Genomic DNA, 27,538 nt, shown 5'->3' with positions numbered 1-27,538 from the left:
AAGACTTTAAACCCTCCATAAATCTTTCCAGCCAACTGTGTCTGTTTAGAGCAGATTCCTCAGTTATTTCCTCTCACAACTATAGTTCTTGTCAACTTGTGTTATGCATGACTCAGGAAACAGATAAATAGGATACAGAGCCTTTCACCTCTAGGTCATCAGTTCAAACATAGCCTATGTTGGTAGTGACCAGAAGTTGCTACCAATCGATGACTTTTTGGACTCCTCAGTAAAACTTCATTCTGTCTGCATAAAGCAGAAAGTGTTCCAGACCCCAAATCCCACATTATCTTAAGAGGTGGCCATCACGGAAAAAATAAATGGAATTCCAATTTTTATCGTAAAACAACTATTCCCCGTAATATAGAACATCCACACTTTCTTCTTCCCTCTTTTCAAATATTAGAAAGGCTAGTTTGACTCATAGTGCAAGATTTAAAGACAATGGAATAATGAAATTATATTCTAAAAGGCTCAAACAAACTCAAAAGAACTCCCCTCCCCCCCCCCTTTTTTTTTAAGCCAATGAAAGCTTTGCTGCATTCACAAAACTTAGTGAAGGCTTATGTGCAAAATTATCTTTGTCCAAAATAAACACTCCTATCATTTTGTTACGACAGGCTTTGTGAATGCTCATCTCTGACTCTTCCAAGAAAGCCTCACAGCAAAACTTAGGAAGGTCGGTTTTAAAATTCCTTGTACCTGTACACATCAGCTATGAGCATTAGCACTGATGCTGTGCATGTCCTTCTCACTGCTGAACCACTTAGTGATAAAGAGCAGGACACACTCACCCTTTGGATTTGTTGCCTGGTAAGCCACAAGGAAATTATCATTTGAATTAATTGCAAGTTCTATGAAATATCCACCTATAGGCTGTATTATAGAGAATTGTAAGTCACAGCCAAAGTAGTAACCATAGCGTAGCTAATGAGATATATCTGAGCTGGAGCAGTAGCCTGCAGCAGAGTCTAAACCGCCTGTACTCCATGCGATTTCAAGGTATGGTACATCAAAGCTATGGTATCTCCCCTTTCCCTTGGATCTTTTTATGATATGACAAGGACATGTCCAAATCCCTCAATTCAGTATATCATCATTTGGCTTGCAACATTTAAGATTTCCTGTCTAGCAACTCCTTCCCCAGGAAAATTATGAATGAATCTTTTAAATAATGGAAATTTAGTTTTAAAGAATACTGATGCTTTTTCAGAAAGCCCATCAACCATCAGTGAACTCTAACTACAAAACTATTTTGTAAACGTAGAGTGAAAACGTTAAAAGCCATCTGCCATATTATCTCACTGAAGTGATCTCTCCACAATGATGTTAGGAATTATCATTTCCCTCAAAATTTTAAAGCCAGAATGGTGTTTATTTTGCCTGACAGATCAGGGGAATGGTAGAACGTAGACCTTGACCCTAGTGTTTCCAAATTTTCAACGTGCAAGAAGCAGCGCATTCTGCAGACCACCTTGCACAAGGCAGCAGGAAGTGGTGCAGCTCAGGCAGCACACCCTGCAGTACATTCTCCGATCAGACTAGCAGGGGCACTGGACTGTTTACATCCTTTTGCTGAGCTGCTCCAAAAATCACTGCAATGGCATGCTGCCAGCTACTTCAAGCAAATGTCAAGACAGTGCTTTGCTCAGAAGAACTTGTGTATAGTAGTCAAGCTAATGAGATCTCCCAGACTGGGTCCTACCTAGCAGGTTTTGATTGTAATGTGATACAGCAAGTGCCATAGCATTAGGTTCTCCTCAAAGCACTCATATTTCTGGAGAAAACCTCCCAGACAGCATGTGTGTACAAGTGTCACGTAGCACATACATTGATGACAAAGATGCATCAGATTTGCTACAGTGCTGCTGATTAATCTGGTGTGTAGATCTGATCCATTTTGGACATGTCTGCACAGAGGCTGTGTATGAGTAAATCATCTGTATAGAGGCAACTGTTTAGGATATTCAGGTGTGCAGCAGTATGACAAGAGGTGTTGCCTATTGAGACCACAGAAATCCAGACACACAGTCAAAAAGTACTTCCAGATTACACTGCATACATCTGACTATGCACAGATTGTTCTAAATGGAGACAGGTCCAGACAGAGTTGTTAGCAGGAGCTCTCTGCAGCGGTGCCAGGAGCACACAGAGGCAACGACAATGACCGCAAATCCAGCAGGGAAGAGAAAGCAATCAGTGTGACTGAGGCCGCGTGAAGTGCACCAAGGGACAAGGTAGCAATGATTCTGCAGAAAGCAGAAAAAGAAGAAGCGGTATTCCTGGGGTGGGCGTGCATGAGGTACAAGGTGGCAGCAGTGGCCCTGTGGGACAGGATGACAGCTGCAGGGAGGCAGGGGCAGCCAAGCAGCTGTGGAGAGAGAACTGGGAATACTGGGGTTACAGCTGCAGCGAGTGGAGCTCGGAGAAAACGGAAAAAGATGACAACAGAGGAAGGAGCAACTGGTGGGGTACCAGTCAAAAAAACATTATAATAGAATTTTATTTTTATTATAGAATTTTATTTTTCATTATGGTTTTGATTGTTTGCTTTTTATTTTCTTTTCAACACAGATGAAAAAACACAACACTTTCTGCACTTATTCTCATAGTCCTACATACACAAAAGCCTAGCACAGAGATATCAGACAGATCAGAAGAAAGATATATGGAGTAAAACGTCCTTTTTTCTTGGATTATAATTTTGATTTAATATATTGTGATAAATTATGCAGATATTAATGTACACTTTAATACTTTGTATTAATTTATTAATGCAAAGATCTTTACTCCCTAACAGTTGTGGTATTCTTGCATTTTAAACTGTTTCAAGTATTAAAAAAATACCTTCTACTTCACATTTTATAAACCCATTTTCATTGCACTTAATGCTTATTTAACTAAACATTATGTTTCATGGCAATCGTTAAGCTCCCAGAAGTCTTTATATTTAGTATAACATTTGTTCACTTGTATTGACATTCCTGAAACACGGACAAGATATTATAAAAAAAAAAAAGACTACGTACCACACTACAGGACTTAGACAATTTACTTGTCCGCACTAGTTTTTGCTAATCTACCAGTTTATTTACAAAAGTTGTATTTTTCTAAGAAAAATAAATTCACTCACCTTTTTACATTCATCTGTTCTTTTAATTTGCTGTACATTTCCAGCACTGCATAAAAACAAGCAGATTAACCCATGGATCTTATTGTGGCTTTAGTTAATTAAAAATGCAACATATACTGTAAAGGACAAAATAAACCACAGAAAAGGATACACTAAATTTGCCTTAGTCGATTCCTACTACGACAGAAATGTAGTAAAACTAGCAAAAAAAAAAAAAAGGTTGTAGAAAGCAGCTAAGGCAAAGAAAAAAAGCGTCAACCTCTTAACAGCTTTTAAATGAAAAAACAATTAAGATTAAACAGAATAGTAGACACTACACTTTGATCATTTGTTCACTTATTATGCACCATAACTTTATATGCATTACAAGTCTATGTCCTGTCTTCATTAAATGGCAACACTACCATCTACTGTAATCATAACAAGTCAACAACAAGACTTTATGAAGAAAAGTTCTCAAATCTGTTTTACGCTAACATTACAAACAATATAGAGCTTGTGTAATCCTACAATATCACCTTTCTAAAACACTTTTCAGAGCCCTTAGGCTTTATTAAAATTAAGATTGCAATGACACAGCTAAAAGATGTTCAAATGGAATCATCAGTATTTTTCATAGAATTCAAACAGTAAAAAAAATTAAGCAACAAATTTATTGTTTATATTAAAAGTACGACTGCATTTAAAGTTGTATGTGGCTACATTGTTTGCATCGTTTATCTCTCTCTCAACGTCTTCTCACAAAGTGACATAATTACCCTATGTCAAACACTGTAAAGTTGCAGAATCTACATGCAGACAGCTTTCTAAAACCCAGCAATCCTTCTGCTAAACTGGATGTTACAAGAACACAACTTAAAAATAAAATTCTTTTGCATTTTGGCTATTGTGACTTACTTTTTGCCATCATATTCAGCTATCTGGCACTCACCTGGAAGACACAACTGTAGTTTTTCCACGACTGTTGTAATATTCCGTTGTTGAACTCTACATCGGATGATTTCCTCCGTTTGGGCTATCACCTTGGAGTGTTGTTTTTTTAAAAGAAAATTACAATGAAATTATGCAAATAAACTTAATTTGCTACAAATATTCATAATGCCCATATAGGAAGCACCATTTTCTCACCTCTTTCCCAGCATCCTGAAGCCTTCGGTTGGTATCAGTAACTTGGACCTTAAAAATAATTTCACCTTTGTTAGACAAATATGCATATATTGCCCTGATGTGACTGCTCACCCTTGTAATCAGATCATGCTTCATGAGAAACTTAGAACAAAGAAATGCAAATTCAAATTAACTCTACAGCTTGAACTTGAACTTTTGATCGCAAAGGGCTTTTGTTAACTTCAATTACTTATGACAGTTCTTTCTAACAGATTCTGTGGCAAACTTCTCAAATTTACTTGGGATTTTTGAACTTTCCTTGTTTCTGTAGGTCTGTCAAACAATTCAAATCATTGACCCAATTGACCACTGGTCCCTTTTTGATAACCTCAATGAGCTCTATGGGCCATTCATTGTCTGTAAGAAATGGTGATTGCATTTTATGGTAATTAAACATTCATACTTTGCTGAATGCAAACACTGGGTGGTTGATTAACATCAAACGTGGAAATCTCCAAACCACAGCAACATTTTAATGCTGCAGGTGCAGGCAAAGCTCGACCTCAGATTTTCCCACATAGTAAGTGACTCATTAGGTCATCATAATAAGGAAGCACATTCTAGTTTATTAAAAATCTCATTAATTTCTGAACAAAGATGCTCAATGACCTCATTGACGCTGTATTTGGTCTCTTGTTATCTGAATATCCTTTATATAATGCTCTTCTAATCATAACCTCTGATGAACTATGCTCATTCTGTCTGGTGTGCATATTTTGCTCTCAAAAGTGTAAAGAGAGCTAAAAGGGACGGATCTCATAATTCACTATCCTCCATTCTGATTTGTGAGTAAATCTTAGTTCTCATTTCTAAAGAAAACTGCTAACTCCACCTACTCTCTTACTCATTTCCAGAGTAAATAAAATTTATTTTTCATGAATAATTGCAGCATTCTTATTTTTCTAATCAAGATTTGAATCCTTCTAAGGTCTGACATATAAACGCATGATTAAAAAAAAGCGGACCTACACAAGAAATACTGGTTTTGCCAATACTTTAGCATTTGTTGTTCTTTACCATGTGAGAAAGCCTTTAAGAAATCGCAAAAATAATTTTGGTAATATGTTCTGAAAACATACATTAAAAAAAAAATCAGAATTGGACCTAATAACATATTCAGCTTTATAAATGTATTACTGGATCAGACAACACAGTCCTTGCCACAAGTCCTAAGTAATCCACTTTAAAAACAAACAAAACTGTTGCAAATGTCAGGGTGTATGTGATAGTCAGGAAAATACTATTCTTCAGTAGAAAAGTCAAGTCCCTTTTCCTTGAATTTAAAGACAATGATATGAAACTCTGAAAAACTAGTTCCTTACCTTTAATTTTTCTGCATCAGCCCTAACTTTAAGAAGTTCTGTAATAGCATCCACAAAGCCCTGATGGTGAAAATTGCACATCTTTTCTATCTCCCTGTCATGGTTACGTATGCAGGTGTCTAGTTTTTCCATAAACCTCTGATGTGCATTTGGCTGGTCATCATATACAGACCTGTTAAATACAAATAAGAAAATCAGAGTTTATTTTCCTACCCACCAGTTAAATGTAGTATGCAAGAATCTTTATTGAATTATCTCTAAAATAAACAAAAGCATGCAAACTTGATGTTATGGTACCATCATTTGTGATGCACTCCACCAAAATCAGCATTAAAACAAACAGATAGTGCAAAACTGAGAACTGAACCCAGCCCTTATGGCATTAATCCAGGTGCTTAACCAGTTACATCATGGTTGACCTGAGCCTCACTGGTCTGTTGTTTATGCCCTAATGCTCAAATACGGGTACAAAAGATTCGGTTTCTCTGACCACCTCAAATAGCATGGATCACTTTTCCATCAAACTCCACTATTTCCTAAGTATAAAAAAGTGCAAACATGCAAATTTGCTTTTCTAGTATTCCTAACAGCAGTTATCCAGCAGCGCCAGCGTTGGGTGCTCGCAGACAGCGTGACCCAAGCAGTGTGCTGCTGGGGCCAGATGCCCAGCCACCCTGTTCCCCTCCCATCCTCCAGCCCCCTCAAAACATGTCCTAAAGGCAAAATCACGATATGCAGCCTAGGGCTGCTACCTATACGGGATCTAACTTTCAGGAATGGCTAAAATTATGTCTTTTGGTTTATTTTACTAATTGGTTGAGTGCTAAATGTAGAAACCTCAAGTGGGAAATATGACTCCAGAAGTTACCAGTGTAGCTTGTTGAGCTCCATCAGAAATAGAAAGCTGCATGGAAAAATGTTCAAGCATGAGAATGAGCAAAGACGACTGTGGGCAATTAAAAGCTTTAGACTTAGTAGAAGAAGCAAAAAAGAGGTATTACAGAGAGCTGCATTGCCTAACCGCAACCCCTAACCCTATACCTAACCCTTCCCCAAGAAGGAACCCTAATACAATTGGACCTGAACACCAAACCATATCCCTAACCCTAACCAAATGCTAACTCAAACACTAACTCCTAACCCTAATCCTAACCCTAACACAAGCACTAACCTAAACACTCACACTAACCCCTAACTTTAACCATAATCCTAATCTGCTACCCTGGAAATCAAAGGTATGAAGTCTCCTAAGGAAGTGAGGAATTCAAAACAAAACAAAAAACAGGAGATTGAAAACCTCAAAATTGCCTTTTTTTTTTTTTAACCTTTATTTTCTCTCCATAATTGCAAAGATTTCTCCACAAATGTCTAAGGCAAAGGCATTTAAAATAAATAAATAAATAGTAATATTAGGGAATAAAACGGGAAAAAAAGGCTGAAGTTCCAATGGTCTCACTGCTGCTTGTGGGAGACTTCAGTCTGAAATTCAAGAACCAGGCAAAAGTAAGCAAAAGCCTCTAAAACTCTCAAGGAGAGGGAAAGGACCTCCCTCCTGGTCTTCTTGCAGAAGTATGACTTAACACAGTCAAGATCCTCTTTTCTAACGAGACAGCTGGGCTCCACCAAGGTCTGGGGTCATCACCACCTGCTTCAACAAACCCATAGCTGAGTGGCTGGGAAGAACTTGACCTTTCAAGGAAGACTGAAAAGAGACTGTAACTAGATTCTTGACGCTTTTTTAGTTCCTTTTGACCTTGAGCAATATATTGAGAGATGCAATTGAAGTTAGAGAAATAAGAAAGGCAATATGCTGTCTCACGTGGTGAAGGAAGAAAGCCAGCTTCTGAGAGCCTGCTTGCTCTAAATATTTTCTCAGAGTAAAATCCACACAATAAAATATTCCTGTTTGTCTGATTTATCAATCCCTAAAAGCTGCGAGGATTATCCTCCTTTGCTTCTGATAGGAAAAGAAGGCTAGCACACTGAAAGGCAGGCTCTTTCCTCCTAAGAGCACCAGCGGAAAATCCAAAGTTGGTGACCCATGAAATGAATCACAAAGGGAAAAAAAAAATGCCCCTCACCCTTTCCACTGCTGCAGTTTGAAATGACAGCTGGAAGGAGCAAAAGTGTGACAGCCAGCCTCGCTCCCCGAGGTTCCTGGCAGGCTGCCCGACAGGAACACCTCACGGCTGCCCGGGGCGGCCGCGGTGCGAAGGGCTGGGCTGGAAGATGGAAGTGACCCGCACCTGCGGCCTGCTGCCGGCTGGAGGGAGGCAGCAGCCTGGCGGAGGGAGAAAGCTGCGAGACGCATGGCAGTGGGTGAGCCCTCACTGGGCAAGCTGATGTTTGGCCTCTGGAGAAATGGGGGGAGACACGTGGACTGCATCGCCTCTAAAGATATGGGAAAGGGGTGAGGAAAAGGTTCAATAAGTGGTGCTGGAGTGCTCCAAAACAGCACGAGCTGGTTACGTGAGCTTTGCTCTGTCTCTGCAAGAAAAGGGTGAGAGGCATTGAAACCTGCAGGGTGGGCAGAGAGGGACATCTGCCTGCCTGCAGAGCACCATTTCTGGAGAAGAAATAAAAAGACTAAGAGGACCGGAGGCATCAGATAGTGCCCTCACAGATACTGTGCATGCATGAGCTACCCCGGAATGTGCTAAAGCGGAACAAGCAAAAAGCTCTATTTATTACTGCTGCCTTAAGCCTTTTAAGAGCAGGAGGAGTCTCAAAGTTTAGGTCTCTTTCCAGTGTTCTCAAAAAAAAAAAAAAAGGGCAAAAAAGAGGTATCATTATCACAAAAGTAGGGGACTTCTCTCTAGCACTGTGTACTCACACTCTTCAACATATTTGTAAGTGAAAACAGCAAAACACAGTAGATTAAATATACCTAAAACGAGAACAAGACAGTAAAAAGATGGAGGAAGGGGAACTCCGCAGCTGGGTTTGTATCAGCAAAGTTTCTGCTTGTGGTGGCAGCAATGCGCTGTCTTTTTGGACTTATTGCCTGGTGACTTTGGGGTATCCAGCAGCTGCAGTGCATAACGTTAATAAATAAAAGGTCAGGGGTATTATCACAATATTTGATTCAAAACCATACAGTGAGCAAGTGTTTAAAGTCAGGAAACAATATCAATACACTGCCTTAACCACAAGATTACCCTACCTTATTAAAATAAGGGTTACTATTTTATGTTCCACATGATACTGCTTACTGGAAGGATACTAACAAAATTATGATCTAAGTGATAATCTGTGATCTAAGCCAATAGTTTGATGGAGCCCCTTAAGATTCATTAATGGTATAAATTCCATATTAATTCCATATGTAAAGAGCTCCACCTTGTGGGAACAGTAACAAATCAACTCTCTTCAGCACACAAGGGAAAAAAAACCCTGAGAATCACCTACTTTTAAAGAAATAAATCATAGTATTTAGAAGAAATCCACACTTTGTGTCACAACTCCCTGATATCCATGAGAAGTAAGAAAACGAATTAAAACGCTCCCTAACTTTCTCAGTACTCTGCACTCTTAGGACACTATACACATGCTACTTCAGAGGCTTATAAAGAAGTCTGACCTAAAGCAGCGGTGTTTAAGAAGTATACACGTACTTGAGAGAGCCATGCCACCTCTGACCATGGACAGAAATTACACTTTTTCTCAAAACTGGAAATAGAACTGAGGAATGTGTGCCTGACTTACCCGTTAAGTAATGTCACCCCTACTACAGTGTGGTTCATTTTTGCTCCTGAAGTTTATTTTCTGCACACGTTTCAAAAATGACCTAGATTTACCTAAATAATTACCTACTTTGAATAATTATTTGAAAATTATGGCACCACAAGCAATCCTAATAATAATTCTGTGCTTTTCTGTTCAACTCTCAAGCAGAGAAATCACCGTGCGAATTTGGGCAATGCGCAAGCTGTCAGGACGGGGCAGGTGCTACCCTCACTCTCAACAGATGGGGCAAGCTGGGCACCCAGGAAGAGCACAAGCAGAGGCGAAGGATATTCCTCTGTTAATGAGTGTAGCAGGTTATTTGTTCCCAGAACTCTGTCTATAGACAGAGATTATTTCTGACTCATCCCAACAACTGGACAATATGAGTCATATCTATTTTGCTACAGGTAAATACAAGATACTGCAGAAAGTACTCAAAAGATGAAAAAAAAAAAAGAAAAAAAAGAATAATAAACCAGGGAAAGACAGATCTGGAAAGCAGCTTAACAAAATTTGGTTTTAAATATTATATCTAGGTAGAGCTTAGTACAGTGCAGTACTAAAGCTTACTTTAATAGTTCAATGCTCACAAAGATTAAAAAAATACGCAAAGAGGGAGAAAGATATCTCTCCCTCACTGACTCCATGTTATTGCCAAAGGGTTATTTTTGCCCTGGTCTTTTCTTACCAGCTGGACTGAAGGGAGAAAGATGAGCATAAACATATTTGAACGCAGGTCTCAATAAATAAATGATGGAAAAAAATCAGATATGCAACCATTTACTATTAAAGAAAATCAAACAAGGTTACTGGACACCTTAATAATAACCATAAAACAACTTCTTAATTTTATTTTCAAACTGAAGCACACTATGAAAAATATGTAATTTAGTACGTCTTTCATTAATTTTTTTTGTTTACCTGCAAAAAATCTACAGCAACACCAGAGGGCACCATTCCACACAAAAATACCATCTGCTGAGTAAGCAAAAAGGCCAATCTCCAGAGAGCTAAAATTCAGCAAAGAACTATAAAATCCAACCTGCCATGAACTCCACCTGACCCTTTATAATAAATAATCCTCATATTATCTGTTCCATTATAATGACAATTTCCATCATATGCGTTGTCACTCTGAGCTGCTATCACAGATCTCTTCACAGATGGTTACAGAACAGCTTCAAAAACCCATTTCGGCTATAGATGCATATAGATCATTTCTGTAGAGGCAGCCAGAATGCAAGCCATTAAATGCCCAACTGCAAGGTGGATTAAAAGAAGGTCAGCATGTCACTAATGCGGGGGAAAAAAAAGAAAGCTAGAGGCCAAAGAAAAATCGTAATTAATTTAATACATTGACTGAGCTAGTGGAAAGGCAGGCAAATAGACTAGTAAGTGTAAAAGGAGAGGAGATTAAAAGTATTTATGAGAGTTCAGCCAATACGCCTAATTTCCTCTTCACCCCTCACCGTCAGTCTTCATATCTACGCCATCTTTCTACTAGAAAATGAAGATAATCTGAAACCTGAACCTTCCACTGTCATCTACCTGGTAGGAGTTCAGCTTGCAAGAGTGAATTGCAAGAGTAGTCAGAATGAGAACTCAAGTAGTTTTGTCCTTTACATCTACAGCAATTAAAAACTTTAAAATGGTAGCCAGAACTGCTCCGCTACTCAGTCTTCAGGCAAAAATGAGCTTGAAAAGGAAAAACAAGCTAACCAAAAAACAAACAAACAAACAAAAACACTGAAAAGAAGTTCCAGTCATTCATAAGCAAATCATGATTCAGAAGACAATGTGATTTCCTGGTTGGTGGTAAATAATTGTCTACGAAAAATCATTATTAACACAGTCTACTAGACAAACAACATCCACCTTGGGTTACAAATTTTTTTTAAAAAAAAGCATTATTTCTTCAAGTTTTGTGGGTTTTTTTGTTAGTTGGTTGGTTGGTTTGCTTTAAATAGATAATGATTTGATTTTTAATTATAACCTATATTCAGGAGAAAGATCTTTGAGCTTATGCAGCATTACCGGAAGTTTTTCGAGTGCACAATTCTCTTCGTAGTAATGAAATTATTTATAATAACATGCTCTAACGGCAGCAAAGATTCTCAAAAGAGATGGTTTATTTAAATAATAGCAAAAACAGATGTCAGAAAAGAGAGAAAATCCCACCTATCTTTTTACAGGACACATTATAGACTATGAAAATGTATGGATGAGTTTGATGGGCAACAGAGCTCTGGGAGCAAACCGAAGGCCGAAACACATCTGCACTCATTACAAGTGCTCAAGTATGAAATGCACTGGGACTCTCAAATATTTTCAGTTCTTATTTTGACCCTACAACCAGCCCACGCCGACAGAAGCGTGATGCTCACTTCTCCATCCATCATTGCAAGCTGAAATACCCAGGCCAGCAGTTAGCAGCACAGAAAAAACAACAGGTCCGTTTCTCCAGACACCAAGTTTTCTGCACTCCATTTCTGTACCATTCAGTTTTACGGTGGTGAGGATGCCAACTGAAAATAATTCATAAAGTTGGGTTAAACATGAGGAGCAGGGCTTAAGCAGAGGAAGATGTGACTGAAGTTCCCTCCCCAGCAGGGACAGTAGGACGGCTCAGAAGGCAGCAGCCCCTCACCAATGACCGTGCCTCCTTCCACCATTTTCACACCCCCCAGCCCATCCCGTCCTGTCCCATTTCTGGGAAGAATTGCAGGTTCCCCACCCCTGCCTGCATTGCCACAAAGTCTTTCATTTCCTGATTACACAAGACACATGAAGCAATTAAAAACCATATACACACATTCCTTTCTGTGTACTGATAACCATTAAGTAGGTGCTACATCCCCGTGACTGCTGTGACAATAGTGGGAATTACACACATCTGCACAACAGGCATACACGTTTGACAGGGAACATAATCATGCAACTTCTAGAACTGCAAAGGATGCAACAGAAAAATGTTCATTTGTAGAGCTTCAGACTTACAAGTGTAGGGGAAAAATAAATTTTGAACCGATCAAAGTGAGTAGTTACACCAAGTCACACACCAAAAAAAAAAAAAAAAAAAACAGCCCTCAAATAAACAAACTGTGCTCGTGAAAAATCATGCTTTTAGAATTAGTATCTTGCTACCAAAGCTAATTTTGAATGGAGGCCAGATAAGTTCCCAACTAACTCCCACATACACATTGCAAGAGGCATTCAAGTAGATGAGAGAGAAATTGAATAAAGATATATAATAATACTTAAAGTCAAATTTGCATGATGAGTTCAGTGGAATCTATGAAAGTGCAAAAAACTGACCATGCAAATTAAGATTCTGCCCTTAGAATAGAACTGTCATTTTGACTCTAACCATGGCATCCCTAAGCACGATATTGTATCACATGTTCAATTTAAGCTGCAATTTCACAGGAAACACTGCAGAATTTTCCTTTGTCCTGCAATATACAAAGATATTTTCTGTTTACACAAACTGCAAACTTTGTATGGATTTTTCCATGGAGTAATTTCATATAGGTTGTTGCATACACCCTTAAAAAGCTTTATAAAATAATGTCCAGGTGTTTCCTGTAATTCAACTAGAGTTATGGTAATAAGCACATTTCTTAAAACCTAAGCAGACTTTCTATGCCAGACACTACCTAGGGTCCAGTTCTGCCATCCTTATTTATAACTACCTCTCACCACTCTATTTAAAAGATCATGTTACGTGCCAGAACAACGCACAACCAAAGCTATGGCCTAATCAGAGAAAAGATTTTATTAATCTTAGTTTAGCTGGTATGCTTTACTTGCCTGGTTTTCCTGTATGTGCAGTTTCTGTGAATTGTTCTCACTAATAGTATCCTGTTTCTATGAGCAGGAAAGGGCTGAGTACAGTTTGTTAGTTAACATTACTTCCTATAACCAGGGTCCATATTCTGTAGTAGCAACACTACAGCAGTCATTGTTCATTCTGGATAAGCAATGTAGCACGCTGATGGCTGTTAATGGACATCCTCTGCAGTGAAACATGAACTGATAATCAGCAAACCCAGATTTGCAATAGACTTCCTCCTTCCTGTTTTTACACTGCTGACCAAGGAGATGCCTCTTCCTGCTAAGCCTTTGTGCTACTTACTGATGTATGAAGCAAGAAACTGAAAAACAAGTGCTGTACTATTTTTTTTCCAAATTTGTGCTGTAATAGTAGATTAAAAAACAGCAAAGAAAGTGCCAGCCCCACTCACTTTGGTAACAGCTATTGACACATAACAAAATGCCAAGTCTGGCCATCTGTTTCATGTGCCTAAACGAATACAGCAGACATAGGTGGAACCAATGCTATTTCATAGAAAATAAAATAGGCAACTCAAGTCCATAAAGCAATATTCTTATTTTCCCTTCTTATTTCCCCAGACTGTAACATAAATTGTTCCATTTTAGGCGCAAACAGAGATTCATCTAGAAATGAAAATTTGAACTTCTAAGTTGTTTTTGAAGATCTGATCAGACTTCTATTCTGTATGGTCCAAAAATAGTTAGCCATCTATTACAATCTATAGCTAATCTGCTTTCTTTATCTGGGACACTTTAGACATAACCTTCAAGACAAATACATACCAATTGTTTCTGTACAGCCCTCATGAGATATATGAAGGTTCAACAGAACATTTAAGGTAACAAAGGCCCACGGACATAACTAAGATGTCTAGGTTATTTATTTCAATTTGCTTTGTATACCAACACCACACAGATGTAAATATATTATTTTAGGAATCAAGAAGTTTCAGATTTAATGAAATATCCAATAATTGAAGTTTTACACACAAATGGGTTAAGAATGTATTATTTTCAGTACAGACAAAACCAGGTAACTCTCTAAGGCTGCGTTCTTTCTATAAACATAAAATGATTTCTTCTCATACAAATCCAGTTTGTACTATATATTCTTGTCTCCCAGGATCACCGAAGAAAATGGAAAATGACTTTTAAGAAGTCTCAGTTTAATTCAAAAGCCCAACTAAAACTAACAGTTTCTCTCTGTTGAGTAGCAAGTAAAAGCATGTGTTAACTGACTTGTACTAGTATTTGTTAACTTACTCCAATACTCCAGCTGCTTGATAAACAGACTAAATGGCAGAAAAAACTGTCCATTCCTTTGATGGCGCTGACAACTCACTGATGACACATTTCAAAAGGAGGGAGTGCATATTGGCTTCCTGCTTACAATTCCTTAAGGTTATAAAACAAAACAAACACAATGTATAATAACTATGTTAACTTCAGGTTGAAATTAACCTAAAACAAAACTGAAAAGAAAACACTGCCTCGCTGATAATCAGTGGGGTAGAGGTAGTTCAAAGGCACCCTGAGCATAAGGAAGTTGGCAAACTGTGAAAGTCCCAGAGACAGCTGCTACCAACAGAAACATCCATGTTCTGTAACAGAAAGGAGAATAGAGGGTATTAATATTCAAGTATGTGATACTTGAAAGTGCAAACACTTCTTTTTGAAGTTGATGTGGCCCAAGAGTATCCCCCTAGATATATGTACTACAGCATATGCATTCTTAGTTTTGTATTGCTCTGATTCATGGGACAATTGCAAGAATTACACTCACTTGTAGTTTTGCAAGTAAATTACTTTCTCTGAGACAGCGAAAATCCCACTCAGTTTTAGAGCTGAACACCCTTCTTAAAATCTGATGCTATGAACAGGGGAAAAAAGAAATGAAAAGTCCTTGTCCTTGCCCTCTCTGCAGGCTCCCAGTACAGAACTGTTCAAAGACATCTTTTAGGTCCTCTGTGTCAAACCCAAGTCTTCCCACAAGCGCTGATGCACTCCAAAATCTGCTTCTTTCCTTCTTAACACCTCCATCAGCGATTAAGTTCCCTGCCAGTTTGGTATGACTGGCAAAGGCTGAGGCACAGCCAGCTTCCAGAACAGATCATTAACTCCTTCCCGTACAGGACACAACTGGCCAGGCATACAAGCAATTCCTTAGCAGACGTGGACAAGATGAAGAAAAGATGCGTTGCTGAGATGAACACCTGAAGATGAACATCAAATTGAACATGATGTCATTGTTTTACCAAGGTCTGTGGTGACAGGGATTAGGCTTGGGCATTTCATCCACCGTCAGATAATAGCCAGAAAGACTGGCAACAGCTGGGTTTTTTAACTAGCCATAGCAAGCCCTTAAGTAAGATAAAATCTAATTTGATTGCTTGATGCTGATGCAAAACTAGCTTGATGTTTTTGAACAAGTTAGCACTGAATATTTTACTACAGCCCATAGAAATAGTTTCCTATTTGCAAATCTACCCTTGGCATTATTTAAGAAAGACCAGTCCTCACAGATTTTTACAAATTTCTTTTAGTAGTATAATCCATAAAACACAACATGACCAAACTCGCTTAACTGCAGTTGCTCTAACTTCTAAGTGAAAATGGTCTAGAACTTACCGGTCAAAAATAGGCTTATGTTTAATTGAATTATGCTAGCACTCCTCAGGTAGACATCTGTATTGAGGAAACTGCAAAGTCACAGATCAATGGTTCAGAAATGCACTCAGAAAGCTAGGGTACAGCGTATGCCACTGGCTTCTGGGGAAAAAAAAAATGCAGGAAAGTACCCACATGACTGACATTTGTGCAGGAGGTAAAATTAATGCATTTCCTATGCATAATACAGGTCTAAAATCTGGGACAAAAGGCTTGAGGAATATGAAGAAACTACAAGAATAACAGTTGGCTTTCCTGAACGTAAGCCATTTGTATGATGGGAAGGTTACATTTAGATGCAACACAATGATACAAACTACATCAACCGCCTAGTAAGTACACCATTCTGGATCTCTCAGTAGATGATGCCTTTATTTTAAAAGCTTTCATGTATTTTGAAACATGTCTCCTAAACAAGGGAACAATTTCAAGCTCTTTGGTAACACTCATGAAATTGCAGAGAGCTATGTCAGAAGTATTCTCCAAACAGGTTACTAGTTAGGTTAAAGCTTCATTTGGCAGTTGTCCATTTGGAAACCACTGCAAGAAATGAGTCAGAAGCTGATGCATAAACATTTAAAAAGATCAAGATAGCCTGTCTTGCAGACATTTTTCATGACAGACTTAATCAGCACCAACCCTAAAGATTTTTGGAAAAATGCAATGCAACGCACGGCAGATATTACCCACAAACAGTTTCAGCCTTCGTAAAAAGTGAAGTACTGTGCCGAAACTTACAACAATGGAAGCGAATCCTCACCTTCTTCTAAGATCTTTTTTTGCCACCAGTGGCAAATCTGAAGAATTTCTGAAATATCAGGCTAGCTTACAGAAAAAAAATAAAATTAAATTAAAAAATGCAGTACTGCCACTGAATAAATAAATGCCAAATTAATTAGCCTACAGCATACAGTATTCTCATGCTGTTTTGACTCTAAATAGTGGGCTAGTGATAAAAAAATATATATTGTTCCTTTATAAAAATATACACGGCGATAGACTTGTTCACATAGACAGTGGTTTTATCTGACTCTTGCCTTTCAATTTGAATATTTGGAATATCATCAAATCCTGCACCAAGTGACAAAACCTGCAACAGACAGGCTACAAGCAAGCCACCAGTTTTTCAGGATACACTGTTCTCAATGAGCAGGCTATTCTCCTTGCTCTATAGCACCCAGTTGCAACATACAAGATAGCTATTATAATAAAGATAAATCGATGTATACATATACATCAGAGAACATCCTACGACCTGATTCAGAAATACCCACAGCTGACACAGAAAGAATTGCTAGTTCCTTTGGGCTACTCCGTAACTTCATTCTGAAGAGGAATGAAACAAATTAACCAGAAAACTCAGCACAATTTGAAGACGGACTATTAACAAAGTTACAGAGTGACTTTTGAACCATAAAAATATCTTATAATATTCTAAAATATTAATTATCATATTATTTGAAATTGAAATATATAATTAAACCACTTAAGTTCTGTTTCAAAACAAAGGATACAGAGATCATCCACCAATACGTTTGTTCTGCCTTTAAAAGAAGACTAAACTATTGGCAAAGAACAGATGTGAATTGCTGCTTCATAGTCCAAAAACAAAATTATGAGGACACGGAAAAATGCCTTTAGATAATCATACCTGACAAATATGACCACAAGGCAAAAATGAGGGCAACCACATTTTGCCACTGGATAACCACATCACAAATCCCAGCAGTCCGTAGGCAAGCACTCAGAAAAAATATTCCCCAGCCTGCGACTGTGCTGATGTTGTTCTGTCTTCCCACATTTAGAAATATCATTCATACTGCCCATGCTACTGCTAACTGTACTGCTAAAGACACACAGTCACATAACAAAACTATACCTACCAGTAAATCATGTACACTCTCAGTAAATCATGTTGAGGCTTCAGAGCATCCTGTCACACTCTAGAAAGTATTTAGGCACTTCATTTACTTGGCTTTGGACAGGCCCCTCAATGGATAAAGTAACACCTCTGAAATACAAATTACAGACCCCAGTCTGGGCAAAGTGTCTGCAATTGCACTGTGTACCATAACTTAGTAAAAGCAGCAGAATTAGTTTCTCTCCATATTTCTACCTCTAAATTTTCTTAGAAATCTTGATCAAGGAAAGACTAAACAGTCTTGCTTGCACCACTTTTTTACTCTTGCTTTCTCGATTTATTCCTCGAATGATGTCTGACTGCCTTACTGGAGCATGCTTTTTTTTTGCTTTAGCTTTCCTGCAAAACAAAAACAGAAGTTCAGGATGAGTAATTTTTTTCATCAATGGCTTCTAACACTCCACCCATATTCTTTTACGAAGCTCACAAGAAATCTACATTCTACCAAACTCTGTTCAACCCATATATATATATATAACAAAAAAAAAAAAAAAAAAAAAAAAGGCAGCACCAGCAGAAGTGATTTTGCTTTGCAGCTAGGCAGCTCCATTGCCTTTATCAGAGCAAGGCAGCGCTATGTCTGTGGACGGTCGCCACAGCCTCTTGCAGCACCAGGCAGAAAAGCAGCAATGTAACGGCTGTGTCAGCGCCGTGCCTGGAGCCTCAGATAACATGCCGGCAACGTCTTCCTACAAAGCCCCCCAATAACTCAGTCAAGAAGCTTCATGGTCAGCACAATTTACAGCAACTGAGAAGACCTACTGAGGCAACAGCTTTGTGATGATGGATTTCAGGAAGAGGGCGAGAGAAAAGTCACTTGCAAGCATTTTTACACTGACTTAGGAGGAGTACTTCTGAGCTGCAATTATGGGTGAAAGCCACAGAGAACATCCTGCTTACATCCCATATAGCAATGACATAGCACCTCCTTACCAACTTCACCTTATCTACAAAATTCCCATCACTGATTCCCCTGTAATTTTTAATTTTTATTTTATTTTACTTTTGCATTAGTTGTTTAGCCTATTGATTGCAGGTCTGGAGGTATTCCCTTGACAGGCTGTACATGGGGCTCCCTAAACACCACAAACTCAGTGACGTGAAGGTCACAAGATGAAAAAATAAGCCTGCTCTCTGCTTATGCTAGACATTGCCAAGCTAGAGTTTAAGCGTTAATTCATACAGGTTTTAGAAAAGGACTTTGAAATATTACACATTACCACAAGCTGAAAAAGACTCTTCAGTACAGTACATCAGGACATTGCTGGAACAGCATCTTCTTCTCTGTTTGACCTTTGTGGACCTACATATCACTAACCAGCAGATAAGGTCAGTTATTTTCTTCTGAATAGAATTTATCTTATTAGTTACCCTGGCACATCCAACAGAGTATTCAAGAAATTTTAATATGTATTTCTATGAAGTTCAATAAGGGCCTGAAACTTTTTTGTTATTAACTTTTTGATATTTTTTTGAGGGGAATAGGGATATTGCTTTTCACCGTGTTTTTCACCTTTTCCTTTGTAAAGATCGAATATTCACTGACATCTCTTCTCTTCCTGGTTTTGCAAAGCCCAACAGTATGTATAAGAAATGAATTATAAGATATTAACACATTATATAAAAATGTGAGAGTGACAAGCCTTTAACAGGTGTTGTCATTAACCATGTTTAGTTAGCCATTAAAGCTAGAAAGATGTTAAGATGTTGATAAAACAGTCACAGGGTCTGCGGGAGGAAAAAAAAAATCCTGGCCTGCTATATACACAGTTTACCTATTTAATGAAAAGTATGTTGTACAGTTGATTTACATCTCATTTGTAAGGACTCTGTGTGCGCCACTATATTTAGAGATGCAAGTTAAGTACCAGCAATTTGAAAGCTGTAAGTTCATCCACTTAATCCTTAAAATAAGTAAAAATCAAATACAATCTCTGCATTTGATATTTAAGAAAGTTGCACAATTTTTAGGAGCTAATGCTCCTAAATAGTAAGTAATCCCAGCCCTCCCAGCTGTCCCTTTGCTCCTTCTGTGAAGGACCTGTGTTTCCCATTCCTGTACATGGGTGCATCTCAGTACTATAAATCACCTGCAGGATCAATGTTCCTTATCTGTCAGTAACACATAAAATACCCTCAGCAATAGATACATCAATACGCTACGCACAAGTGCTGCTGCTGTTCCAGCAGGACAGGAAACGCTACACCAGCAGAGACATCTACACCAAGCTATCAAACAAAACACTGAAGAAAAATAGGAGCAGAAGCACGTTTCCATGGAACCCACATATGGCCCACAAAAAAAAAAAAAAAAAATTACACTTCCTTGTAAAGCATTAGCAAGATATTAAGATTGCAATAGGAACAATTCAGGATAAGTCAGATCTTGCACATCCTATGATCTTCAGCATTAAGTATTACCTCACGCTGCTTATCCAAAGTGCTCACCTCTTTTGTTCTGCTATTTTACAATGTATGTTGGTGCTCCATTTCATGTCACAATGCTATAAATATTCTCCCAGCATTACAGACCAAAGATTACTAAAATGTTCCATTTCATACAATGAAACGAACGTAACTTCAGTCATTACGTGACACAACTGGTATGAATGAATTCCATGACTGGAAATCAATGGATCGCTTGATGTGGTAGGCTTAGGCAACTGCACGTGGAATTACTAAACTCATTTCTCTGGTTTATATTGTTTAACAAGTAAAAGCTGTATCTTGTGCAGAAAATAATGCTCTATTTTATGTTCAAGCTTTTGTTTATTGAAATAGATCTTGAAATTAGATTTGAGATTTCAGACTTTTCAGTTTCACACAGCAACTCACAAATTTTAACAAACAGCTGAACAGACAGACAGTTTTGATTTTAAACATTTCTCTTTCTATAAAAAAGCAGAATATTTCTGTGATGTCAGCTGGACTTCTTTCAAAACACTCAGCCAGATGTAAATGTTCTTTAGCTTGATTTATGGGTTTGTAAATAAGCACTAGCTGCTAAATCAGACCAATGTGCACTTTTCTAAAAATTCTGAAAGTCACCAATGCAAAGCTACATTTCTGAAAAGCCAGTAAGACAACAAGGTATATTTATATCTATATGCACATATTATATGTATATATAAAGTAAACAGGAAGAACAGGAGCATGTTAAAAAATCACGGATCTAAATAAACTTGAACAATATTTTAGATGCATAACACAAAATAAGAGATTCATATCGTCCCTTCCCCATTTCATGTCTCTCCCCTATCCATGCTTGTGGTTCCCAGATGTGCCTTCTTCCACTGTTCAGCCCGATTCTCTGTATGTCCTTTGCATAAGGACATATAGCACATCTGATATAAGCTCTGTATTGGAGATTGTAGTGAAGCTGCAATTACATTTAATGTTTTGTTGCTAAGTTTTTTTTGTTTTGGTGTGGGTTTTTTTTGCAGACATCAGCTTCAGTGTGCCTGGGCTTGTTAGCTCAAACATGGCTAGATTGCCTCCAGGGCCAACTCAAGTCTGAGAACATCTCGGCTGCTGTCTCTCAGCCTGAGCTCACAGACAGCTCCATGTGACGCACAGCTTCAGTGCCCCACGTGCACCCCCTGTACTGGCTGCGTTGAAGGAACAGTAAGGGGAGACCAGAGCATCTCTGGTGATGTCTGGGCTGCTCCACCACGCTCCCCAGCTGGGCTGCCCAGGGGCTGATTAGCCCCGGCCCCGCATCAGTTCCCTGGCCGCAAACTCCCCTGGACCCCTCGTTGCTGGAGGAACCGCTGCAGACAGGCCACAACATCATTCACTGTGAGGCGCAAAATGACCCGTTTCATGGGCAATGGACATTTTCCTTCCGTAAGTTCTCCACAAAGGTTTCCCCAGCCTCCCACCCCGTGTCTGCCCTCTCCTGCACTCTCCAGTACACGCTCTCCAGGGAGAATCAGCAACGTGTGCTCTCCGCCCTGCGCACGCTGACACCACAAACCGCTTTTTCCAGTTCCCTGCGCACAAGATCTCCATATCTTTCCAAAGAGATAATGTGTAAACTTGCAGCCATCTCTTCCTTGTTTGGCTGGTGTCCGGGCTCTTTCATTTCAGAGGGCTCTGACCAGCGGGCTGCCAGAGCAGCTGCGGGGTGAAAACCCCTGTGCCCCTACACCATACCCTGCTTCACTCCCTCCAGGCCTGGCACCGGCGAGCTTCTCTCACCACAGGACAGAGCTAAGCCTCTAAAACCTCGACACGCATCCCACACCTTTTGCCAGTGTGGCATCGAAAAGGGACAAGCCATCGAGGTCGCGGCACTCGGAAAGCGCTCTGGACGCTGTCAAATCCCCAGGACGCGGAAACTGTCCAGGGTAGCAGATTTCAGGCGGCGGTTTCCGTCTGCACCGAATTAGAAAGGGCTGCACACAGACAGAGGCGCCTCGCTACAACACAGCCACCACCCAAACCGAGGGCTCGACCCGGCTCCCAGCGCAGACCCGCACACGGAGGAGCGCCCCGCACCTCCCTGCCCCGGGAGCCCCCAGCCCACAGCGGGGCCGCCCCAGCCCCAGCCCCAGCCCCTGCCGGAGACACCGGCCGGGGGCGGGGGCACGGCGGCCGCCTCGGCCCTGCCCGCCGCCCTGCTGTCAGCGCAGCCCGCCCGGGGCCGCCCGCGGCCGCCCCAGCGCCGCTCCCTGCCCGTGCCGCGGCCCCCTCGTCCTGAGCCGCCGCTCTCGGCGGAGGCGCTGCGGGCGGCCCCGCGGGGTCTCTGGGGAGGAGCTGTCAGAGCCGGGCCGCGCCGGGCCGGGCCGTGGCTCGCCGGGCGGTGTGGGGCGAGCTGAAGGCCCTCGGCCGGCGGCGTTGCCGCGGCTCCCGCCGCCCCTCACCTCAGGGTGGGTCCCACGCAGGCCGTGTCGGTGCTCTCGATCTCCTGCAGGATCCGATCATGCTCGGGGAGGCTGTCCGCCATCTTGGATGGGAGGGACCCGCCGGCCGCGCCGCTGCGGGAGGCGCTGGGGAGGGACCGAGGGCGGAGGCGGCCGCGAAGCCCGGCGGGGGGCACCGGCAGCCGCGACCCGCCTCCCGATCCCCGCCACCCGGCACGGTTCCTCGGTGTCCCGCAGCCCTCGTCAGGGGAAGGGCTCTGCCGAGGGCGCCCTCGGAGCCTGGCAGAGCCCCCCCGTCCCCTGGGCTCGCCCGGCGGTGCTGCGCGGCTCGGACCGCCCCGCCGCAGCCCCTCACGGAGGGACCTGCCTAAGGGCTCTGCCTCGCCAGGAGCTGCCCTCGCTGTGCTGGGGTGCTAGAGATGAAGCCTTGCGGGCTCAAGAAAGGCCTTTTTTTCCCTGTGGGCTAGTTACGGTCTGTTTCTCGGGAGTTGGTTTATTTCATTATTTACTCCTTTGGGCCTCTGAGCTTTCAACGCTCCCCTGAGTGCGCTTCTGGTGCAGCGCCTTGCTGCCTTTCGCTGTTCTGCTTCGCTAGGGGCTGGCACATCGTGTCCTGCGTTGGTACGGCTGCTGTCTGGTGTCCTTGGGCACGTGTACAATAAAGCCTCGTTTTTCAATGAAGTGGGAATAGCTCATCTTCTATTTAAATTATGCACTTTGCGGTTTGTGGCCGAAGATGAGCGAGTCCTTGGGTTTTGCATGCTCAGGAGACAGGATACACCTGCTTTCTGGGCAAATTTAACTGCACGCAAGCGGGAAGCCAACCGAAAGAAATAGGCCCGAAGTGTAAAACTCCAGGGTGATATATGGCTGCTTCGCCAGTGAGAAACTGACAACCGTTCACAGCCTCGCGTGGATCTAAGTCTAGACACCAGCCAGCCCAAATGCTGTTTGCCACCTTTTCAATTACTGTAATCAGACTCATCATACCCCCTGCCCTGGTGCGACTACACCTGGATGCTAGTTAACAAAAGGCACTGGAGGCTGTGTACATCTCGTCTGTGCTCGTGGTTTTAACATGTGCAATGTTGATTCAGATGAATTTATTGATGACACCTACTAAAACACGTATTCAAAATACAGACAAGTGCCTACAAAGTGTGTGCTGCAGAAAGAAAACAGGAAAAATCCCACAGGCTACCACTGCAGTAGTATTTCTCCAAGAAATCACTCAAATGCTGTAATAACCCCCCCCTTTTTTTTTTTTCAGTCATCAGATTACTTAAGTAATAGATTGAAACATTTTTTTTCCAGGGTAAATTAAATTTTCTTTCTTTAGCCTGATAGTCACTGCAACCTGATGCCTACAGTCCCAGGCAGGCTATTTTAAAAACTCGTCTACAGCTACTAACAACATACTTAGGCACATTACATCATAATCTTTTATATGTTACTTTTTTGTAGGAATGAATATGCAAAATATTTTTTTTAAGTTGCAATTTTTATTGATTTAATCAATCACTTTTTAATTAGATTGTTTCCATAAGCTGTAAAAGAAAAAAAATTAAAATCTTCAGATATTTACAAACATCAATAGTAAAGCTTCACTCTAAGTAGTATCTTGAGTGATTGAAAAGAAAGTCACATTTATTACAAATTAAGAATAAGAAGCAATTAATTCTTTTTAAATGTAGCTGTTAAAAAATGCTTACAAAAAAAGTGATTTTTTTCCCCTCATTTTCATGTTTAAGGGTAATTTTTTTCTTTATAGAGAACCCACAGCCAGCCTTCTGTAGACGAAAGCTTTGTCCCAGTAAAGACTTGCATAGATGCCCTTGTTTTGTATTTTTTCATTTAGAGACAATAACACCGAAATTAAATTCCACTGTCCTGTAGATTTCAGTGTCAGGATAACAAAGTTGCTGATATATCAGGCTGACAAAGAATAGCTAAAGAATGGAAGAAATCCATCATGAACAATATAGTAGTATCTAAATGATGCATACCTTAGGGTGGTTCCAAGAGGCAGCTCAAAGGACTGGATCTCAGCAAGGGCATTTTCATATATCTGATCTTTGTTTTCTTCCAGATACTGCTCTGACATATTTGACTTGCTTTTCCTTGCCATAGATTAGCATTAAACCACTCTAACTTTAGGAGAGGACTTTTATTCTGATTGTTATCGTTGACTAAGTGACTCTGCAGTCAGCAGAACCAGGCATGAAAAAACAGATCCTGCGCTAACCTCGTGACTCTTGAGGACTTTGTGTCCAAGAATGGTGCACAGCTGCTGTTTTCCTGTCTCTGCTGGTAACATTTGCTTCGTATGCAGTACCCAGGCCACCACAGTCATTTTTATGCATGTGTTTTAACAGGAGAATTTCTGGCAAAAATAATATTTCTACCTTGTTTTAATAGCTCACCAGTAATTAGTATTAAGCCTGAAATCTAGCCAGTTTGAAAACAATTTTAAAGTTATTTCAAACACTAGGTATCAATGCTCAATTTCTCTGTTAAGTATTATGAGATTAAAAATTGTATTCTTAAAAAAAAAGATTGTATATTTCCATTTGCTGTGTAAAAAGCCTGCACATATAAGAAATTTGCTGAATTTGGAGCAGGTTTATGGACCTTGTTAAGAAGACTGGAAAAATCAGAGAAACTTTTATGTTCTCAGCTTTTTCATTCTTAGCATTAGCAGATGGTATTTATAATAACAGCATGTAAAAATACTCTGATATAACCATAGATTTTATATGAGTGTATGCCTTTATGCAATAAACCAAACCATTACTACACATTACCTGCTTTTAAACCTGAAAGAAAAAGCATGTGGAGAAATTCCTACAAATGTTCAGAGCATTGCTAGGCTCAAATCATGACCATTATGATAATGGTAAAGAAAATACTTTGTATAACTGGCACCAAATATTTTAATTTCAGGCAGTTATTTCAAACATGAGACTACAGTTTTAGAGCTTTCAATTTAAACACATTTTTGGAACCCAAATTCTATCGCACATGGCATAGTCAGTATTATTATGTTAGATTATTTTTGATATTTCAAAAGATTTAATCAAAATTATCTCAGTAGAGTGCCTGACAAAATCAGTATGAGCCTTAACACCAAGGGTGTAGTCAAGAGTTAAATGCAGGAAAAACAGAAATTACTCATTTCTCACTGGGGCAACGTATTGTGCCCAGCAGGAACACCGAGGAGGTGAGTTCACTTCAGTAGCAGGTGGCAGGGAGCTCTGAAGACTGCAATGAGATATGTGCATATAAATCTGAGAAGCATTCCCTGGAACAAGCTTCTTCAATTACCTGTTTATTTTTAAACAAAATTTAAGCAATTATTCTGTTAGCATTAATAGCCAATACTTTTATATCTTTTGTGTTCTAAAAGGAGGTATGAGCCAGTTTTACACCTTTAGCAAGAAACAGGTGCCTGTGATTGACCCATCCAGCCACTGGATGTCACACAAATGCAGATGAAAGGGTACTGTAACTATTCAGCCTAATCTTAGCAGACACCAGATTAAAAATTAATCTATCAATTTGGGGGTGACCACATGAAAATAAATTCAATAACTGTAAGAATTTGTACATTTAATAAGCTTAGTATCTGACTCGTATACTCAGTTGTTCAGGTTCTGCCATTCATGCTAAGTTTCTGACTGAAAGCTAAGAAGTTCTGAAAGAAATCATAGTACTATGACTTCCTCTGGCTTTTACCCCATCCTTACCAGTCTTGTCACCGCAATTAAATGCCGGCTATTTTTAGGAGCTTCTTTGCAACCATCTTGTCTTTGCAGCTAAGAGCAGGTTACTGGTTATACCTGAAGTTACTAATTACCAGTGAATTAATTTCCTGCATGTGATGCAATCAAGATTCATGAAAAATAACAGCCTGCTGCAGTGGTGCCTTATCAGTCTGTGCTGTAGACTTACTGTAGGCGTTCTACAAGCCATCAGCTGTCTTCTGAAAAGCACAGTGTGGGGCAATGGCACCAAGCTCTTGGCACCTCACGTATCTGACCAGGCTCTCTAGATTCTGCCTGTAGAGAGAGGAGAAAGATGAGGTCCTCCAAAGAGCAAGGTATGTCACCCAGACTAATCTCTGCAATAACTTTTGTCCCAGAGGAGCCTGATCACTTCACTCGTCTTCAATCCACTTCCCTTTAACACAAAATGTGACCGATTACATTGTTTCCCCCAATGGGCACTTGAATTGATTAACGGTTGCCAATACGTATGCTATGATTTTGCAAAGCTTGATCAACTAAGTAGATTGACTAACTCCTGGTCAGACGTCCCAGAAAGAAGCATGGAGCTGGATGGTGAGGACATTTAACATTTACCTACTGACAGTTATTTTGGGGCAAGATTTTCAATAATTTCTATAAATGTCAATAACAGACTTGTAAGGATATTGTTCTTTTCAAATAACATGGCTATTATTACAGTGTGCCTACTCATTTTTATCTGGATTAACACTGTTTATTCCCTGTTACAGTGGCTTTTGATAACATGGCATGGGATAGAAGAAAGTACAACTGCAGCCACTATGGCAGAGCACAGGAAACCAGGTAAATCCACAATACCTTGGACACCTACACCCAGCCATCATACACCATGACTTGCAAGAAAAACAAGATGCAGCAATGGGAGCATGATACAGAGTGTTTTTGTGAACATTTTTGCAAGTATCAAACTCACTTAAAATCACACATAGACTTTGGGTACTTTTTCTTCTCCCTTCTTTCCCAAAAACTCACACAGAAGCTTACTTTAAAAGTAAATCAACTAAAATAAACAGTACTCATTCTGTTGTGCCAGTGCTGTAGGTATCACAGCTGCCTGTAAATATGTAAGTTAATTAACAATAAAATAGAATCATAGC

The 27,538-nt window shown here is 40.1% G+C and overlaps 1 protein-coding gene across 14 annotated transcripts in view; it reads right to left on the bottom strand.

Annotated features, from left to right (window-relative positions):
- Positions 1-24,905, bottom strand: part of EXOC6 (exocyst complex component 6) — a 93,092-nt gene extending 68,187 nt beyond the window's left edge. For 5 of the 14 annotated variants that reach the window (XM_013188987.3, XM_048069146.2, XM_067000262.1 and 2 more), the window contains exons 1-5: positions 24,642-24,904; positions 5,623-5,794; positions 4,262-4,309; positions 4,065-4,155; positions 3,134-3,179 (exon numbers count right to left, since the gene is read on the bottom strand). In XM_013188987.3, the coding sequence (XP_013044441.1) occupies positions 3,134-3,179; positions 4,065-4,155; positions 4,262-4,309; positions 5,623-5,794; positions 24,642-24,763 (479 nt within the window). In that variant the 5' untranslated portion in view covers positions 24,764-24,904. Of the gene's footprint in view, positions 1-3,133; positions 3,180-4,064; positions 4,156-4,261; positions 4,310-5,622; positions 5,795-11,732; positions 11,874-22,635; positions 22,984-24,641 lie in introns of those variants that run through there. The other 9 variants (XR_010832694.1, XR_010832695.1, XM_013189054.3 and 6 more) reach the window with 7 other exon arrangements.
- Positions 24,906-27,538: the final 2,633 nt, after the last annotated feature.

This window comes from Anser cygnoides, chromosome 7 (assembly GCF_040182565.1).
Source record: "Anser cygnoides isolate HZ-2024a breed goose chromosome 7, Taihu_goose_T2T_genome, whole genome shotgun sequence".
Classification (NCBI taxonomy): Eukaryota; Metazoa; Chordata; class Aves; order Anseriformes; family Anatidae; genus Anser; species Anser cygnoides.
The sequence above is the reverse complement of the archived record's forward strand: the minus strand, read 5'-3'. Positions and strand labels throughout refer to the sequence as shown.